The sequence below is a fragment of the Dasypus novemcinctus genome, chromosome 8 (genome assembly GCF_030445035.2).
Source record: "Dasypus novemcinctus isolate mDasNov1 chromosome 8, mDasNov1.1.hap2, whole genome shotgun sequence".
NCBI lineage: Eukaryota > Metazoa > Chordata > Mammalia > Cingulata > Dasypodidae > Dasypus > Dasypus novemcinctus.
Genome location: NC_080680.1, coordinates 110,415,867 through 110,437,436, shown reverse-complemented (window position 1 = coordinate 110,437,436; position 21,570 = coordinate 110,415,867). Strand labels below are relative to the sequence as shown.

Genomic DNA, 21,570 nt, shown 5'->3' with positions numbered 1-21,570 from the left:
AATTAAATCTTAGCTTAGCCATAATAACAAACCAGATCTCCCTACTTGTCTCCAGAAAACTATTTTGGGAATTACTCATAATATAGCTCACTAGAATATTGATAAAATGGTAAAATGAGAAAAACAATATTTCTGAAAACCATCTCCTAAAACAGCTGTCTTCTGAGCTATCAGTGTTAAATACAATAAAAACTTAAAATTTTATTCTACTTAGGTATGTTCTCCATAAATTTATGTATATACTAATAAAATAAGCTAACATTATATTTATTAGATCTTTAAAATGAGGCAAAATGTAAATTTGTTCTTAACAAAATTGAGTTATTTTTACACTTAAGAATACTTGTGATATGTAGTAACTTAAGGTATGCAGGTATGAGGAATATAAAGTATTCAGGATGTGATTTGTTAAGGAAAAGGGGTGTAGTTTAGTCCCATAAAATGAGAAAGAGGACTGTGTAGGACAAAACTTAAATGACTTTTTTTTTTTGAGGTATTGGGGCCAGAGATTGAACCCAGGACCTTGTATGTGGGAAGATGGCACTAAACCACTGAGCTACATTGGCTTCTCTGAGTTAGTTTTTTCATTTTGCTTTTGCTTTTGTTTTTTCAGGAGGCACTGGAAACCGAACCTGGGGCCTCCCATGTGGGAGGTGGGTGTTCAACTGCTTGAGCCACATCCACCCCTCTCCAAATGACTTTATTTATTTATTTAAAAATTATTTATTTCTCTCACCTTCCCCCGACCCCGCCCCAGTTGTCTGTTCTTTGTGTCCATTCACTGTGTGTTCTTCTGTGTCCACTTCTATTCTTGTCAGTGGCAGCGGGAATCTGTGTCTCTTTTTTTGTTGCATCATCTTGCTGCATCAATTCTCTGTGTGCAGCTGCCACTCCTGGGCAGGCTGAACTTTCGTTGGTGCTGGGTGGTTCATGGGGCACACTCCTTGTGCGTGGGGCTCCCCTACATGGGGGACACCCCTGCGTGGCATGGTACTCCTTGCGTGCATCAGCACTGCGCATGGGCCAGCTCCACACGGGTCAGGAGGCCCTGGGTTTGAACCCTGGACTTCCCATGTGGTAGGTGGATGCTCAATCCGTTAAGCCAAGTCTGCTTCCCCTAAATGACTTTTATTTGTCACAATCAATGCTGGCTAAGATTTGAATACGCTTACAGATAATTTTTAAGAGCTTTCATAGCAAAGAGTAAATTAAAAAACTAGAGCTTGGTTTTCTCACTGCTAAAGTGATGAGGTTTCCTTGGATTACGAGACTACTCTTGGTGAGAAATTATAAAATATTTTTTCCCCATCTGTTATTCTGCCTAAAAGACAAAAATTATATTGGAATAATATTCTTGTTCATGTTTATATTGACTTATCATCCTTTATTGGTTTAGACAACAAATCTGTTTACTTTTAAAAGAACAATTCTCTTTCCTAACCTTGGTTAAATAAGGAATCCAATGTTGTTTCACAGTGACCCACTTTCCTGTTAAACATATATTCAAACCTGACAACTTTTGACACTCTGTCTTCTAGGCCAAACCCTAAAGAATGTTTTTTATATTTTCTAATGGGTCCCAGGAAAATCACAACTGAATTTTTCTTTCTCCTTGAAAAGAAAAAGGAGGCAGCAGAAAGATGTAAATTCATTTGACATGTTACGGGTTGCATATCAAAAGGGATTGTCAAATCAAAAGGGATTTTCTAACCTTCTGTAGGTTGAATTTATATGGATAAAATGTTATTCACATTAATATTTAGAAACTATATAGAATTACTAGAAATTTGGTAATGTTCTCACTGTCAATGACATGTCTGCATGATATTAAACAGCAGTATAACATTATTCGTCATAACTTTAGTTATTCTTAGAAAATGCAAGTTGTCACAAGAACAACCAAGTCTTGTCAGGGACATTGTTTTACTCTGATGCTTCTCTAAAATGTACATGTAGTCAGTTACAGGTTAAAGCTTCATCTTCAACGAGGAGGGACTTTAAAAGAGAAGCAAGTCTAATATATAAATTACATCCTACCTGTTAATTAACAGAACCTTGATAAAAGTGTAAATGTGAGACAAAACAAAAATGCTGAGGTCTGTGGCTGATGACCTCAATTTAAGTTAATTGTTTTTTTTTTTTAGATTTATTTATTTATTTCTCTCCCCTTCCCCGACCCCCCCACCCTGGTTGTCTGTTCTCTGTCTATTTGCTGCGTCTTCTTTGTCCACTTCTGTTGTCAGCAGCATGAGAATCTGTGTTTCTTTTTGTTGCATCATCTTGCTGTGTCAGCTCTCTGTGTGTGCGGCGCCACTCCTGGGCAGGCTGCACTTTCTTTCACGCTGGGCGGCTCTCCTTATGGGGTGCACTCCTTGCGCATGGGGCTCCCCTACGCGGGGGACACCCCTGTGTGGCACAGCACTCCTTGTGCACATCAGCACTGTGCATGGGCCAGCTGCACATGGGTCAAGGAGACCCGGGGTTTGAACTGCGGACCTCCAATGTGGTAGACAGACGCCCTAACCACTGGGCTAAGTCCACCGCCAAGTTAATTGTCAAATGTTTTTATTTCTGAAAATAGTTTCATTCAGAAAATGTGAATAAGGGATTTAGAGCTTAGAGTGCAAGCTCTTGTAGCAGTAACATTTGTTTCTGGGTTTTGGGTATTATTTTTAAATTTTTGTGGTGCTTTGCTCCATGTGTGTGACCTGGTAGCTCCCTGGAACTTTGGGTGTCTGTATGACCCCTGAGACTCAAAGTTGGGTTTTTCTAGCTCTGGAGGTACTGAAGGAATAGGTTTACTTCACGCAGTAATTGTTGAAGAGGCTGCAAAAGGGATCAGACTTCAGTGGGATGGGCATGGAGATGTTGGGCATGGTTAGGACTAAGGTGAATCAGAGTACACGGTAAAGGATGATACTATCTGTATTTTAGGATTTTAATTTCTGTGACCAAAGGAGGAGAGACTTATTACACACTATCTGGTTTAACCTGTCTGGTCAGTTTACTTAGACAACCTAACTTAACTGTGACATGGAATGCAGAATAGGGAATAAGATCATGGTATTCTGTGCAGGTTAATGTAATACCCTGACTCATTTCAGAGTGTTTTGGGCATAAAATGAAAAAAGTATTTGCAAGGTCGGGACTGTGGATGGAAAGCATGTAACTATTAAACTACCCGACCTGGGATAGGGGCACCCAATATGGTGCCCAATGTACTGAAACTATAAACAAGGAACTTTGCAAAGTCTAAATCTAAGATCTGCTCCTTTTTGGAAAACAAAGTATCCCCATTTGAACTTATAATAGGGAGAACTATGAAAATAAATTCTGGAATATATGAGCCCTCCTCATAAAAGGAATTATGCTGATAAACCAAGCCCTTGATCTGAAGCTTGCACTTATGAAACTTATTTCTGTAATGATGAAACTAAGTTTAATTATAATAAATGCCTAAGAGAAAACCTCCTTGTTGCTCAATTGTGGTCTCTCTCTCTAAGCCAAACTCTGCAAATAAACTACTTCCTTCCTCCTATGTGGGACATGACTCCTAAGAACGACCCTCTCTGGCATCAAGGGAGTAATATCAAATTTTTGTCAGTGATGCTTTTGGAGAAGGATCTTGATCAAAAGGGAGAAATGTTCAGGCAAAATAGAGTTTCTATGGCTAAGAGATTTTAAATGGAGTGGGGAGTTTGCTCTTATGTGGGTCTTGACTGGATGTTGCAGGCTGCCACAGTGTGCAAGGCCTAGAGCCACAATGCTTTTAAAAACCCTAAGGGCATCCAGACACAAAAAATCAGTCACATGGCTACATGGAATCAACAATGGGCCCAAGTTATACCACACTATGGTACATACTTTTCTGTGTTTAGATAACCAGAGAATCTAGCATAGATGTTGCCACTACAGATACCTGGGTTTTAACTCCTACTACTCTTGTCCTAGTTTCCTGAGCCTTGACAAGCCATGCATTAGGCTTAAATTTTTGCCAGTATATTTGCTACCTTAGGAATCGTAGCCCCATGGGGGAAATTTGCCTATCATAAAGTAACTATATGTAACATTACTCTGGTCATAATAAAACTTAACTGTCTCCATGGCTACAAGCACTGAATATCTGTGGAAATCCCATGAAACATTATCTTTGTTGTTGTTGTTCTTGTTATTTTATCAACTTTGGACCATTACCCTTTAAAGGTTTTGAAGATGGCATCTTTGATGCCCAGGTCAGAATGTTCCAATGTGTAAATAATGTTTGGATGAAAATGTTCTTTAGGGTATTTGCAGCTAGATATTTCAACATACCAACCTACTAACAGTTTCCAGCATGAACAGACACCAGGCATAATAGGAGCTAATTAGGATTAGCAATAGGACTATTAGCTCTTTGGGGTGGGTTTACTTACCATGAAGCAGATTTATGCAATTTAACTGCAATGGTTGAGGAACTCCACTGCTACTACACTTGAGGCCATTTGAATTTCCCTTGACTTTTTGGCAAATGTTGTCATGGACAATCAGACAGCCTTAGAGACTATCTTTTAGCAGAACAAGGAGGAGTATGCACTTTAGCAAACACTTCCTGCTGCACTTGGGATAAACCTCCAGTCAGACTAAGTTAAATAGGCAAAACCTGCACAATCAGGCTACACGGCTGCTTATGATTAATAACTCACCTACACAAACCTCATGGGCGTCCAGGTGACTTGGCTCTTACCCATTTTTAATCCAATAATAGTAATAGTAGTCCTTCTTATGTCCAGACTTTTAGTTCTAAACCTTTTTGACAAATTTGTATCCCAGAGACGGTGGTCCATTGGACTCTTCTACTTTCAGAGAACAGGGGTGCCAGCCTGTGCCAACCAGACAAAGCTGGGGAAACCAGAGCCACCTCCTCAGTCCAGGACCTGAGAATGCCTCCAAGCGCTCTCTAAGGTGTTCCATTCTTTTAAGCCCAATCTAAACCCTGAGTCAGCAGGAAGTAGCTAGAGCGATCATCACCCCTAATTCCTCAAGATTGAGGAATGTGCCAACTAAAAAGGGGGGCACTGAAACTTCCACTTACCAACACCATTGAAACTGCCACTTATTAACTCACTTTTCAGAGTAGTCCCTCCCTTACCATTTGTAGAAGTTTCTGGAAACTTCCCTTCAACTGCCCACCTTTCCATGTTTATTCATAGGAACCTTACTGCCTTGGCAAGAAAAGTTATTGTTTCTGAAGCTGGGTCTAACTGGTTCTAGTCACAGAGCATACTAGGCCTCCATTTAGGACCAAGCATAACTGCAACAGAGCATGCTTCATTTAACCTTGCCTTTCCCAAACTGGATTGGCCCACGTCATCTCACTGCACCCTTAGTTACTCCCTTAAACCCACCATCTCCAGACAGTATAAACCATTCCTGGGGCTCATTTCATTCCAGGAGACGGATCTGAGGCTTGCCTCCAGCTCCTTGCTGGCCAACCATGCAATAAACTCTCTTTTCTCGAAATCCTGGTGACTCAGTATTTCTTTCTGTGTGCATCAGGCAAATGGACCCTTATGGCGGTATCAGGTTTAGCTGCTCCCTGGGATTCTTTCAACCTAGTGAGTCTTATTGTGCACTGAGACCACAGATCTTAATGTTGGTTGTACCTTGCAATCACCTCGGGAGTTTTTTCCCACCCCAGAGATTCTGGTTTAACTAGAGTGTGCAGATTGAGCATTGGGAATATTACAATGTATATGAGGATAACTCAAACTGTAATGTGCATAGGAATCACTTAGGGGTTTTAAAAATGCAAATGCTGATTCAGTGGGATTGGGGTGGGACCTGAGATTCTGTATTTCTAACAAGATCTTTTGGATGCTGCTCATCTGTGGATCATACTTTGAGAAGCACTAACCTAGGGAATCCTTATGGACTGATGAACTGAAATCTGATATGCAGATATAAATATATTTAATAATTTAGTAAATTACACTCTGGTCTTACCAGAGTGGCTCAGTATGAACACTTATTTCAGAAATATCAATATTTTTAAATACATAGGAAAAACTGTAGAATCAAATAGATCAAAATATCTATCTTTTTTTATCTCTGAGTGGTGATATTAAAAATCATTATTTTCTTTTTGCTTATTTGTGTTTTCTAACTTTCTATGATGAAATTAGAAATTATTTTCTTAATAATTTAGAAAGAAAAAAAAGAATAACAGGGAATAATAGGATTCACACAGAGTTTATTACTGCCTTGTATTTCAGAGATGGAAATTATATAAACAGTTTTCATTGTAATTTGAATGAAATCTCCTGCAAAACTTCCCATTTGGGCCTCTTCCAGTTTGCAACAATGTCCTTACCAACACCCCAGTTATTCTCTATGCCAGGGAGCATGTTTCCTTTTCATTCCACACTCCCCTTTTCTGCACATACATAAACACACATTTTGATCATGTGCAGTCATGATAAAAAATATTATTATCTGATATGTCCAAACTCCTTAATAATTCACGATGTTTTTCTGTGACTTGAGATGTTACTCAGTATTTCAGCTTTCATTATATAATATTTACATACGTTTTTGCAAACTAAAAATAGGTATATATTTTCCCCTGAGTTTCAGCCATATAATCTTCCTTAAAAGACTTAATAATGTTCCTACACCTCCAAATCAGCTCACTAATCTACTGCTGAAGACATGGTTGAAACAGCAGTGACAAGGATTCAGTCTTTCAAGTACTAGTGCCAGCTCTGCTACTAGCTAGATTATGATATTGGGTGGGTCACTCACCTCTTCTAGCCCCCATTTACTCATTTGTAAATTGAAGGGACTGGACTAGATGATCTAAGAGGCCCCTTGCAGTTTGGAAACTTGATGACTCAGCCAGGATTATCCAGAGAATGAAGCCAAAAAGCTTGCCACTTGACCTGGTTTGAAACTACCACACCTAAATACTTTATCTTTGGCAGATGAGACATAAGCATTAAATTTTGGGGAAAAAGTCATATGACCTAACACACATTTTGCCAAATAAACTTGGTTGTTCCCATAAATACACTAATGCAAAATTCTACGTAAAATGGGAATATTCATTTATTTGACAGGAGATATGCTAACATTACCTGAAAATGTTATCAGCATTGATCAATACTGCCACCAAAAGCAACAGCTCTAAGTCTTTTAATTATGATTATTTGGGGGAAAAACATGCACAAAAATAATGCAGATAAACTCAATAATTAACTCATTTCAGAAACAAAGCGTTTACCATTCTAGCAACAAGAATCTTGTAACCTATTCTAATTGAATCATTTGTTTGTGCTCCAGTTTTTTACCCTTTTACTGCTTTGGTGCCTTTGAGGAAAAATCCCCTTAAAGATTCTCATGTAGTTTATGGAGTCAATTTTTTTAAAATTACAAATTATAGAAATGATTTATAGAGAAGGTGTGGCCACCTTGTTATTTGGGTGCTCGGTCTGATATTTGGGAATGCTAAGAGTAATTTGACTTACTTTTGCATGTTGCTACCTTTCCACTCCACTCTCTGTTCTCCTGACAGACACGCTCCCTGTTGCCCTGTGAATCAATGAAAATGAAAAAGGTCATCAGACCACAATTTTATAATGGAAAGACGATAAGGGAATGCAAAGTAATCTTGGCTATGCAGTTGAATCTCTCAGCATTGGAATGCTAAATAAATAGATTAAATAAGTATATATTAAGGGTTAGGTTTAATCTTTCAAAAATGTTTTCATCAAATTACTTCAAGATTCATACCTTGGCAGACTAGTGAGATTACACTACAGACTTTTATTTACGTTCTATTTTAACTGACCACTGTAACAAAGGCTGACAAAGAATATGTTTGAAATATCAAAGAGGTGGTTTGGTTTAGTATATATATTTAAGATATTTTGAATTGAATTTATTTTCCAATACCCAAGAGGTACAGCAAGAAATGTGAATCTTTTTTTATACCCATTGAACATCCAAAGATAATAATTGGTAAGAGGATTTGAATTTTTCGACAATGTAACTATAATTTGCATTGTGTTAATTTCATCTGTTGGTTAATTTCAACTTGGCTACGATATGGTGTCCAGTTTATTTAGTCAAGCAAGTTCTGGCCTGATTGTTACTGTGAGCGTATTTTGTAGATGGATTTGCACCTATTACAGATTGTATCTACGATCAGTCAAGGAGACTGCCCTCTGCAGTGCAGGGAATCTCCTAGTCCTATCAGTGGGAGTTTTAAAGTCATAGTGAGGATTTCAGAAGTCAGAATTCTGTCTCTACTGTAGCTAGCCAGCTTCTCCGAGGAAATTCAACTTCACTTTCAATGTGAGCTAATTCCTAGAATAAATCTCAATATTCACATATATGTGTGTGTGTGTATTTGTGTGGATATCCTGTCAGTCCTCTTTCTCTGGAGAACCCTAATACAGTAACTTATTCGTTAAACTTGAACTTACCCTACGAAGTGCCCAAACATTTAAAATTTTATATATTTTGGATAAACATCTTTCTAAAATTAAAAATTCCATGCCTTCTGAAGGGAACATAATTTACAAGAAAAATGATTTGTAACTATTATCATGAATAATTTTTGGTCATTTTCTTCAATAGCCTGTCACCCTTGGGGATTATATGTTTGTCCCATATAGCTATTGGGCCAAGACTGCTATGTTCTTTGAATCCTGGGTATAATTTTTATGAATCCTGGCTTCTTTACTTTCTATTGCTTATCTCTCACTATCACCACCAGTGTTCCTATTGATATCAACTCTTCATACTTTACGTTTCAAATCTACTATGTAATGATAAACAAGAGAAATAAAGGCTTCTAACATTATATCTATATAAAGGAGATTAGATTCTAAATAATGTCATAAGGGGCTTACTAAGTCAAGTGAATGAACTTCAACACAAGAATTTTGCAACATGTTTTTTGACTACTCTGTCTTTGGACGTCTGTCTTGATGCTGTGCTATATATAAATCAACCAAATGCCTGAAAAGGACTTGTCACTTTACTTGGGTTTTTATCTGGATCAGCTGATATCTTTCACCTTTATTTGTAACTGAGGGTTAAGAATGAACAAATGAGTATGATTACTGAAACATAATAGATGCCTTTTTACTTTCTAGTAAGTTGTAGAAAGCCAATACCTGAAAATTACTTGAAACTTGCTGAACTAGAATGCAGATGACTTGCTCTCTGATAATGAACGCAAAATCATAAAATCTTTATCTTGTGATTATAAAAACCTTGTGACTCACTCCCATTTTTCATCTACCCCCCTATACTGCTTTATGTTTGAAGTCTAATGATCACTAGACAGCCCCTTAATGTTTATTAATGAAGGACCTGAGCCAGCTCCACCCCAGTTACTCATTAGCATAAACCTGCCTGTCTTTGGATACTATCAAACTACCAGAATTATTGCAGTATGGGGAGACAGATTTTAGGTCTTCTGAACCTCTTCTCTCTTTGAAATCTCAATGTTTTAGGAATTGGTCATTAATGGAATGTACCAGGCAACAAAACCTGCTTTTGTTCAGTATCAATTTTGCTATTCAAAGGAATTTTCTTTGAGTTATCAGTTTAATTACTGATAACTATGTGCCCAAATATACTTACCTGTAAATATTCCACTGACTTTGTTAGGAGGATACTATACTGACTTTTAAAATATTTATTTATATTTCTTTTTATTGAAAAAGTATTATGTGTTCATTATAGAAAGGTTGGAAAAAAGAAAAGAAAAACAGTAAGTTTTCCAAGGTCTATCATCCAGAGATAACAACTGTTAATATTTGATGTACTTTTTCTGTGCTTCTATGCACACACAAAAATATACTTTTGTAACTTGGAAATTATTCTTGATTAATTTTGAGGAAGTAGATGCCTAGTTTAAAAACTAGCCCACTCACTTGCTTGCTGGGTATTTTCTCTAGTGATCTGAATGCTAAATATTCTGTCTTGACAATAAAGCTAATAAAAATTTAGATGAATCTATTTTCTGTAATAGATGCAAAAAAAAAATCAAGTACCATCTGTTGGCTTCCTCCCTAGTAAGATGCAAAATTTATGCTTTTTTCCTTCCTTCTTTTTCTCTCTCCTGCCCTTTACATACCCTATTTTTAATGGAGTTCTAGTCCAAATGAGTATTAAGAGTTATTTTTGACTGAATATTCTGCTTTTTCAACAATTAGTTTACACACTTAAACTAAATTTTAGAATCATAACATCTACTTCATTGCTCCCTAGCAGTGATTTTTATAACCCAGCTATCTCATTTTTGAGGTCTTTATTTTGATTTCCCCCTTAGTAGGCTGTAGAAATTTTTTTTCAGGAAAATTACTTGTGTGGTATAATTTTTGAGATTTGGATGTCTCAAGAAACTGCTTACTTCACATGTGAATGACAACTTATTTACATAGTAGGAAAACATAACACTTGATGTTCGATGTCCTAATTGTTTTGTCTGATTGTGGTAATAATACAAATAACACAAAAGTGTTGTTAGAATCACCCTAGCAAGATGATACATAAAGGGCAACGTTAGCCACTTGATCTGTATTATCTACAGCTCTCTCAGTTACTCTGCAAGGTGGCTAATTTATTTCCACTATAGACATGAGGAAATTAAGGCTCAGAAATGTTAAGCCAGTTCCCTAATGTCAATAATCCAGCAAGAGGTCAAGGGCAGATGTCTGCCAGTATCCAAACTCCTATTTTTAAACACTTTACCAGCAGATGACCTTTGCTATGTTTAACTATCATCAGGGGTGCTTGTTAAAAATTCAGCCCCCACCAGGTCCCAGCTGCTTCAGAAGGTCTTGGCCTAGCAATATACTGTTTTCCTTTTACAACTTTTCAGATGATTCTCAAGCAGGTGGTTCATAGATTACATTTGAGAAACACCGAATTATGTCATAGAAGCAGTTCTCAATCTTAGCTGCACGTTAGAATAACCTGGGGGAAATTTGCCCCAGGCCCAATCCAGAGAAATACCAGATTAATCAATCTGGGTTGAGAATAGCTATTTGCCTTTGCAAAAGTTGTATTATGGAAAACTTCAAAACATGAAAAATACAATAGTAAAAGAACAATATAACTAACCCCCAAGTACCCATCACCCAGCTTCGACAATGAACTCAAGGCTAATCCTGTTTTATCTAAACCCTGCTCCATTTCCCTGAATTCATGTTATTTTAAAGCAAATTCTGGGCATCAAATCATTTAATAGCAACTATTTCACTATGAATCTCTAAAAGATAATTGTCTTAAAAATCATAACCATAATTATATTATCATATTAATATTAATACCAGTGTTCAAATTTCCAATTGTTACATAAATGTGATAATTTTAATAGTTCATTTGAATGAGGATCAAAATAAAGTCCACACATTTTGATTGGTTTGTATATCTCTTATATCTCTTTAAATCTACAGACTCCTTCTCTATGGCCCCTCCCTTTCCAATTCCCTTCCAATTTATTTATTGAAGAAGCTGGATCATTTATCCTGTAGAGTTTCCCACAGTCAGATTTTTTACTGGTTGCCTCCCTGCAGTGTCATTTAACATGTTCCTCTGTCTCTGATACCAGTCAGATTCAAATTCAATTTTTGGCAGTAATGCTTTTATAGACAGTGTGCTTTTCCATCCAGAGGCACATAATGGCGAGTTGCTTCTCTTTTATATGATACCAGCAGACATAGACAATCATAGTCTAAATCCATTAATTCATAGGAGTTGCAAATGTTGCTATTCAACTATTATCATTTTTTATTGAAATAGTTCTACAAAGGTAAACTCCTCATCCACTACTTGGGTTATCCAGTTAGCATTGGAAAGACAGGAGAAATGTTCATTTCTTCTTCTTTAGTTAACAGTTTTCAGAATAATGAGTTTGTTCATGAGCATCCTCTAATAGTTAACCAATGAATATTTTTCAGTATGAGTCTAGTATCAAACACATTTTTGATGTGTTTCAGTCCACTGAGGTTATTACCCTTAAATGATGCTAAAATTGTCTCATCTTGGCCCACAAGGGTCTTTTCCAGGTGGCTCCTGAGTCCTTTTGTCATGGCACAGTAGTCAGTGATAAGTCATGTTGCCTGCTCACATTTCCTGCAAATGGTAATTTCTTCAATGTCTCTCTCTCTATATATATTTTTAAGTTTCCCAGATGATTCTAACATGTAGTTTGGAGTGAGAACTATTGCTGAAGTGTCTCTCTTAATTTTCCCAAATTTTTGACTAATTATTTAACTTCGCAAATTTAATGACCCATTAGTTTTCTATATATTTGTTCAAAATTTTGTGCCAATTTTCTTCTGGATAAAATTAAATACAGAAAACCCTGGGGACCCTTCAGAGCCAAAACAAAAAAAAACAAAAAAAACAAAAAACTGTGCCCTACATCCTCTTTGAAATCCCTCTTGATATCTTTTGAAATTTGAAATCCTTACCAAGGCAGCTGCCCTGGATAGCCAATCCAGCCCATGATTCATTATGTTTGACCCAAAACAAAATAAAGCCCTCCTACCATAAATCTGCCCCTAAGAGTAGACAAATCCTCACTCAATCAGTAGGAGTCAAGCTAACTTCCCTTTGATTTCTATAAAAATGGACTGCCACCCTGAAGTTACTCCCATTCTTGCAAATGATCTGGCTTCCTTTCATGCCCCTTATAAAATGCTGGAGTCTGCAAACTCAACTTTGATTTGTCTTTTGACATTCTTAATAAACTGCACGATTAGTTCTCACATGAGCACACTGAGTTTAAAAAACAGTAAAACTCCATTTGCAATCAACCATTATATTATTACCCTTCCTTTTTAAAAAAATCCTTTTAGGAATTTAAACAAGAGCTACCTAAGCCTATTTCCAGCTTTCTGGGCCTATTTTTGATTCCATGGTCATAAAGTAATGGGTCATGCTATACAAATTTAACCAATCACTGGCAAAGAATACCTACATTGAAATATCACTAACAACAATAAAAAGAGCAGAGAAAAGTTTCCAGAAAAGCTAGATCACAGCAGTAGGAAATGCAAAACAGGTCTTTTAAATGTCAAGTTTGATGATATGATCATGGATTTCAGAAAAACTGATTATAATCCTCTCACCAAATGAATTAGCGAAACTAATTGATCTTAGGTATTACTGATGGGATTTTAATATTACAAACCAGAAAGGGTCTTGAGACTGATGTTAGTATTTGGTTAGAACTACTCTAAGGGTTTTCATGCCAGTCTGTCATGTGGGACTCTGGCATTTCAATGAAGAACTTGCCAAGGTACCGGACACCATGGCTTGAGGAAATTCTGGCCTTGCATTCCTGAAGTCCTTTGGCCATGTCCCCACGGTGACTGCAAGATTGCCCTGATGCAGAGTGTAGTTATCAGGAAAGTCAAACTCAGATTTAGTGATCACTTTATGTAACAATATTGGTTTATGGCTGGTATACTTACTTCTTCTTCCTTTTCATGGCTTTATTTTTTTAAATTTGAGGTTAATTTTCTTTTTAAGATTATATGTCACTTTAATTATTTCTTGACAAGTGTTAGGGTAAAATGTAGCAAAGTATACAAGAATCTTTTATGACCAAAGTCAGTGAATGAATCTGTGCTAAGATTAAAAATGTTCTCAAGTACATAAACCTAATTTAGTCTTTCACTCACCTCTAATTCATAGCCAGGTTCACACTGATAAATAATTGTGCTTCCAAAGCTGTGTTCACTGCCAACTACAAGTCCATATTCTGGGCTTTCAGGTTTCCCACAAGAAACTGGACTGCAGGATTCATCAGAAAACGGTGGCTCCCAGGTGCCATCAAGCTAAATAACAAATAACAAATACAAGTTCCATTTGGGACTTAATCTGTATGATTGAAGAAGTTTGAAAATATCAGTTGTATCAGAGGATAATCTTAGAAATAATTAAAAGAACTAAAGTATGAAACTACTTCTACAAATTTGTGACCTTAAAATGCGCATTCCTTATTAGATGACCTTAATAATGACTGTTGAACAGTTTTGCACATTTCTTGAACACATAAGATTTCATGCAGTAATTAAGAACACAATACCAAGAAGTATCTTTTTCTTATCATGCAGGAGGACTGGATGACTGAATGCAAATATCTGATGTTTTCTACCATGAACCCTCATATTTTACATAATTCCAAATTTTAATTTAAAATTTATTAGAAGCAGCAACTTATAGTCATACCCCCATAAATCCATCATTTAAAAGGATGGATTCCTTTCCTCCATTTCAACATGAATACTTGAAAACATTGGAAAGGGAGTCATGCAGTTTAAAAAACAAATAAAAAAGAGTTAGCTTTTTCCATGACAGTATGAAATGGTATTTTCCTTAACATAGAAGTCAGAAGTAATTTTATGTATTTGTCTGTATCATAAGTAATCATTTCCCTAATGTTGGAAATATAATGCGTACCTAATTTTTCAATCCTGTAAATAATGCTGCAATAAGCATGTTTTCTGCATAAATCATTCTGGGCATTACCAGGTATTTTCTTACACTAGACACTGATTTTTTTTTTTATATATCTGGAATTTATTTTGGTATATTTTAATTCTTCCCCTCCCCATGGCTATTTAACTGTATGAGAATAGTTTGTTTATTAATGATTCCTTTCTCCACTCACTTGTGATGGTTCCTTTATCAGGATTTACTACTGAGCCATTTCTTCTGTTCCAGTGATTTTTCCGACTACCTAATTTTACATGCATACCCTGGTGGCAGGAGATTTGTTATAATTTGTTTTAATTTCTGAAGGGGCTGGTCCTCTTTTGGAATTCATTTTTCAGAATTTGTACTGATCTTCTCATTGATTTATTCATTCTCTGAACTATAGAATCATTTTGTCACAGTACAACAAAACATACCTAGGCACTGAATGCCACTGTACACAATTTATGCATATAAACACTTAGGGTCTATTCTACCTTTCGGATCAAAAAGTAAACCAAAACCAAAGTGGAATGAAGGCCAAGGGCCATACCATGTGTGAGGAGAGATAACAAGAGTCGTCAGGAATAAATTACTGATTCAGATAAAAAGATCTTAGCCACCTGTATCTCAGGGTCCTGTGGCAATAAGGGCACCCAGTGGTCTCCAAAGGGGACCTGGGGAAGTTCTGAGAGAACGTCAGTGTGATTCCCTTAATCATGGTGCGGCTTGGGTTCAGACAACTCAGGGCCTTTAAAAGTTTCCCCCAAATAGCTTCTCAGCTCTATATCCAAAAGGGATCATATGGAGCTATACAAATTTAGAGAACGTGGTGGCATTGGCAGTTATTTCACTTGCTCTCTATTTCTGCTTTTCTGTTCAGCAGTAACCAATGATTATGAGTATGCATTATTTATAAATGGAAAACTGGGAGAAGAATGAAATAATTCTTGAGTTTCTCTGAAATGTCAGGCATGAACTGGACACTTTATATACATTAAGTAACTTAATCCTTTCAGTTATTCCATATTTACAAATAAGGAAAACAAGTAGGAGAACTATGAAGTTACAGAGCTGGTAAGAGTTTGAGCTGGGGTTCCAACACGGGCTTGCGGAAGGTAAAAGTCATTTTTATACCCTGCAGCGCTCGGCCCTTTCTAACCCGCCAGCTACAGCAAATGACGAGTGTATCAATGACTCATTTTATTTTCCATTCTCTGATCCATCTATGGAGGCTAGGGAAGGAAATGTTCTAGGGAGAACGGCTGTCTTTTTTGCTGGTCTAGGAACCTTCTCCATCATCTAAGTCATTTCTCACACCAACTGTATGAAGTGTGTTAATTATTATGTCTATTTTTCAAATAAGGAAGCCAAAATTCAGAATTTTAAGCAACTTAAAGTCACACAGATAGCAAGTAGCAGAGGAAGGGTTGAACATGGGTTTTATATATATGTGTTACCTGGCATGTTGATATGTTAACTCCCTCATAGGTATATCCTTCTTTACATGACACAGAAACTTGCTTATTCACAGTGAAATCATCCCCGTGAATAAGTATATGTGTTACATTTGCCGGTAGAGGACATTTTTTAGGACTGCAGGAAATGCTCTCAGGGAACCAATGACCATCTTTCTGACAGGTGAATGTATCAATGTCTGCGTCCATTATGTAACCTTCCAGACATCTGCAATGGAAATGCAAAAATGAGGCCAGTGAAGAGAGTACAATATCGTCCATGACCCTATTCTTGGACTTAAGCCATGACAAGGCAAAGTAGACATTTATATGATATATCAAAACTGATTCAAATTTCCAGAGGATGGCATTGTTGTGTATAATCAATCCAATAATATTAACCAGATCAATTCTTAGTTATCCACATTAAAGTTTATCCAAGACTAAAATTGAATTTTTTTTTTTTAAAGATTTATTTATTTATTTAATTTCCCCCCCTCCCCTGGTTGTCTGTTCTTGGTGTCTATTTGCTGCGTCTTGTTTCTTTGTCCGCTTCTGTTGTCGTCAGCGGCACAGGAAGTGTGGGCAGCGCCATTCCTGGGCAGGCTGCTCTTTCTTTTCACGCTGGGCGGCTTTCCTCACGGGAGCACTCCTTGCGCGTGGGGCTCCCGCAGGCGGGGGACACCCTTGCGTGGCACGGCACTCCTTGCGCGCATCAGCACTGCGCATGGCCAGCTCCACACGGGTCAAGGAGGCCCGGGGTTTGAACAGTTACGAATATTATTATTGAATTCATTTTTATTCTAAATAGCTAACAGTTCAAGAAATTCTAAAATTCTAAGCAAAGTTAGAAATAGACCAAGACACTAGCAGGAATATAGCATAATTAATATTTATTGAGTATCTACTTTGTGTTAGGCACTCTTCTAGGTATTTTATATATGGTATTTCTTTTAATCCTGAGAATTAGGTAACATGGTATCATGTAACAATAATTTTGGTATTCAAACTCAGGTCAGCTTAACTCTAAAGTCATTTATGTTTTTGAAAAACTTGCATTTATTTAGAAAATGTTTATATAGTGCTTATTAAATTGCAGTCACTATTCTAAGTGCTTTGCAAAGATTAACTCATGAATCCTCACGTCAATTCTATGAGTAGGTGCTATTATTATCTTTATTCCTGTTTTGCAGATGATGAAACTGACACAGAGAAATTAAATTCTCCCATGTCACACAGCTAGGAAGTGAAAGAACTCAGATTCATACCTACAGAATCTGGCTCCAGAACCCATGCTCTGAGTAATCTACTACACTGTCTTTTTCAATTAAACCACTTACTTAACTAACATTTATTAGTCGGATAACATTTTTTAAAATTTCACAAATTACCAGGCCAGATAGGAGTCAGAGGTTTGCAAACTGGGAGTGATCTGTTTATCTGATACTAAATAAAGGTGGAAAGATGATGTAAGTAACACAGAACAAGGAATAAAAAATTGGTAAACATTGTGAAATGAGTGACATTGTGGCATCTCAAAGTATCTGGCACAGCAACATCCAAAAAGAAAATAAAAATGCATTTATTTCAAAAACAAGGAATAGTACTTTGTGTTTTTTTTTTCTTGCACACTGCCTGATCTGGTACACTTTAGCTTGCTTATAATTGATGGCCCTCCCTTGAGTCTACTTACCACAACTAAGAGAAAATGAAAGTAGGGCTGAAATATCTTCAATAAACGTGCTCAAGAAGAATTGTTGAATTATTAAAAAGATCTAACCTGCCAATATATGAAGGAGAAACTGTAATTCCTTCAGAGATGTGAATAATATTTAAATTGATTGTGAAGCTTGAGAAAATATCTTTGAACATTTTGAGTATTTATTCCAACAAAATATTTAGGTTATAAAGTCATTCTATATTTTCTCATCTTTTTGCTTTTAAATAAAACATTTTAGATATGGAACTTGCCAGCAAAAATCTCTATTCTGGGCATTAAATGCCTAGTTTGTTCAGATAGTTTGGAGGGTCCCATTAGAATAGCTCCTTTATTTATATTGATTATTCAAAGTATGTGTTTTTCAGCCTTAATTCTTCAGCTTTTGCCTTATGTTCCCAACATTTGCATTATAAATATAATCATAAATGCTATTCATAAAGAAATTTGCCAGCATGACGTTAAAAAAAATAACTCTAGGATTTAAGAGATATTCAGACTACCAAGATGATCTTCCTATTTCATGAAGTGCAAAAGAATGTGAGAATTATGACAATATTAGCAAGTATATTTTAAAAAGGTATAAACTTATTTTTATAGTCAATGGATTTTCTGTATAATTACTGGAAGAATAAAGCCAAGTGTCAAAAGTTTCAGTTTTTTGGAGACCAGTCCAGAGATGGTGTTTTCTTCCCAATTAGGTAAATTTTTGAACTTTATCTGACTTTTCATCTTACAACCTTAGGGCATGTAACTCTTGGAGATGCTAGAACTGTGGTCTTACCTGAGTTGCACTTTGCTTTCATAGGTGTGTGCCTCTCCGGTTGCCACTGCATTGGCAACAGTTGGTGGGGGTCCACAGGACACGGGCTCACAGACTGGATAAGGCTGACTCCATGTCCCTTTCTCTGTACAAGTTAGGTCTGCACTGCCTTGTATGACATACCCAACCCTGCAGCTGTAAGTTATCACATTTTCCTCCATAAAGCCACTCTCAATGATGAATGCATTTGATATCACTGGGGGAGAACCACATGAGATGTGTTCACAGCGTGGGAGACCCAAGCTCCACTGGCCATTGGCCTCACAGGTGATTTCAGAAAGTCCCAGGAGCTTGAAGCCTTTGAAGCACCGAATGTGGGCAGATTTTCCACAGCCAAAGTCTGTCCCATTGACAGCTCCACTTTGAATTACTGGTGGAGAACACCTACAAGGCAGACAGGAAGGTGTGTTGCCACTCCAGGAGCCATTGGAGAGACACCTTCTTGAAGGATTTCCTTGGAGCTTATAATTGGGGAAGCACTGATATTGTATATGCCCTCCATGATAAAAGGAAAAGCCATTGGGGAAGCCATGGGCGAGATCTTCAGGAGGTCCACAGTTGACTGGTTTACAGAGAGGAACCTCTGAGTCCCACTTACCATCTGACTGACAGGTGAGTTTTGGAGTACCATGTAATACGTAACCTTCCTGACAGTGGAACACTACTTCCTTCCCGAAGCTGTAGTCCAGGCCATCCATCACTGCATTTGCTACCTGCAGAGGGGTGGTACATTTGACAGGCACGCAGACCGGAGTGGCTCCACTCCAACTTCCATCAGCAAGACAAACACGACTCCGGGCTCCTTCCAGCAAGAACCCTTCATTGCAAGTGTACTCAACCTCTTTTTGGAATGTGTACTCATCTCCTTTCACTTGGCTATTGGCCAAGATTGGGGGTGAACCACAGTCTACAGGAATGCAAACTGGCTCATTCCCATCCCAATTTTTATTTTCTTGGCATGTTCTCCTTTCAGTGCCATTTAGCACATACCCATGGTTACACTCATAGTACAACACGCTCAGATATGTATAGTTGCTTTCTCTGATGGATCCATTCATGATGGGATTTGGCTTTTTGCATGAAATAGCTTCACAGAGTGGAGAAACACCACTCCACTCCCTATTCTGTAGACAAAGTCTTATGTTGGAGCCCACTAGCATGTGCCCAGGTTTGCAGCTATACTGCACTGCACTGCCCATGGTAGTCTCTGTAAAATGTAAAAAACCATTTTCAGGAGCAACAGGAAGGTCACATTTAACTGAAATGCAGGAAGGTGCACTGCCATTCCATGTTCCATCTTCCTGGCAGATCAGCATAGGGTTTCCCAAAAGTTCATATCCTGGATTACAGGTGTATGAAACTATGGAGCCATATAGAAAGTTTGAAGAATGTGCAGCAGGAGACTCCTTCGTGTTTTCCCAGATTTTAGTCACTGCTCCCAGCTGAGGAGGGTGAGGAGTCAGATATGGAACCTCCATTATGTCATCATCGTGGCCAAAATATCCCTGGCCATCTTTGATCTTAGTACAGTCTCCAAAGTCAATGTGAGGTGGGAGACCACAGTCTATGGGTACACAAGCTGGGACGGAGCTTGACCATCCTGACTCTTCACAGGTCTGCATGGCATGACCAGTCACCTGGAACCCAGGGAAGCAACTGTAGATGATCATGGCACCATAGGTGTAATCTGCACCTTCTACAAAACCATTTTCAATGGGTTGTGGGGGAGTACAGTGTATGGCATTACACGATGGGACATCTTCATCCCAAACACCTGTCTCTAAACAAGTCAAGGCTTTGGGACCTTCAAGTCTGAAGCCTCGGTCACAAGAGTATATAACGGTGTGCCCATAGTGTAGGTTTGTGTACGATAATTTGCCATTCAAAATCTCCTTGGGCTTTGGACACTCAATGAGTTTACATGTTGGTTTTCCTCCAAGCCATTGACCATTTTCTCCACAAAGGGTGGTCGTGTTTCCTACCAACTCAAAGCCTGGTTTGCATGTATAGAGAGCTGTGCTGAGATAGGCAAGCCCTTGCACATCAATGATGCCATTGAGGATTTCCTCGGGGTGGGGGCATTCTACTGGAACACACTCTGGCAGTGGAGAACTCCAGGAGCCATCAGCCTGGCAGTAGGTAGTAGAATCTCCTCTTAGAAAAAACCCATCCACACAAGAATATTTGACAGTACTTCCAAAATGAAGAGTAGAAGAAGGAGCTGGGACACCAAATGAAATTAGTGGAGGTGGGAGGCAAAGAACTATCTTGCAAACAGGAAATGAATCATTCCATTGCTGGGATGGCAAGCATTTCAGGACAGAGGGGCCCTGAAGGGCATGGCCTTCTCTACAGGAAATCATCACCACTCCAATCTCAGTAGTCAACTCCTTCAAAACTAGCTGGTTTTCCAAGAGAGGTGGCTCTGGGCACTTGATGGGCACACACTTTTGGTTTGGCTTCTTATTCCATTTGCCAGATTTCTGGCATGTCCAAGAACTGTCACCAATAAGCTCATAACCCTCATTACAGAAAAACTGAACCTTGGATCCAACTTCGAAGTTTTCTCCTTTCATGTAACCATTCTGGATTGCAGGAGGTTTTCCACAACTGAGAAGGATGCAGGACAGAGGAGATTCATTGTGCCAATGGCGATTGGCTTGGCAGACAAAGACAGGACTTCCAACTGATTTATAACCTGGGTTACACCGATATCTCACTTCACTCTCAAAGATCCTGCCAGTTGAGTGCTGCATAATAGAGAGAAAATGATCAGATACAATTTTTATACCAGATAACATAATTAACTAAATATGCTGGATAATAAAGAAGAACTAAACTAAAATGCCTTTATTAAAAGGAATCAATTAGGACTTAAGCAAAACAGGATCTACATGCTTTCCAATAGGTTTGTTCTCTTTTTATTTTTAACAAGTAATAAGACAGTAAGAGATCAAATTAGGTAATTGTCACTGGAGAAATGTTTACCACAGGGCTGAGTCAGTTATGAATAAAGAGCAAGAGTCTAAATCAAATGATGAATTAATAGAACAATAAGTAAGTTAAAAATAAATCTTGCCGACTAAAGCAAA

At 37.7% G+C, this 21,570-nt stretch overlaps 1 protein-coding gene across 1 annotated transcript in view; it reads right to left on the bottom strand.

Moving 5' to 3' along the window:
• SVEP1 (sushi, von Willebrand factor type A, EGF and pentraxin domain containing 1) overlaps positions 1-21,570 on the bottom strand; it is a 220,901-nt gene that overhangs the window by 24,295 nt on the left and 175,036 nt on the right. The window contains exons 38-41 of the mRNA XM_058302548.1: positions 18,440-21,228; positions 15,942-16,167; positions 13,686-13,841; positions 7,503-7,566 (exon numbers count right to left, since the gene is read on the bottom strand). Coding sequence (XP_058158531.1) covers positions 7,503-7,566; positions 13,686-13,841; positions 15,942-16,167; positions 18,440-21,228 — 3,235 coding nt within the window. The remainder of the gene's footprint in view (positions 1-7,502; positions 7,567-13,685; positions 13,842-15,941; positions 16,168-18,439; positions 21,229-21,570) is intronic.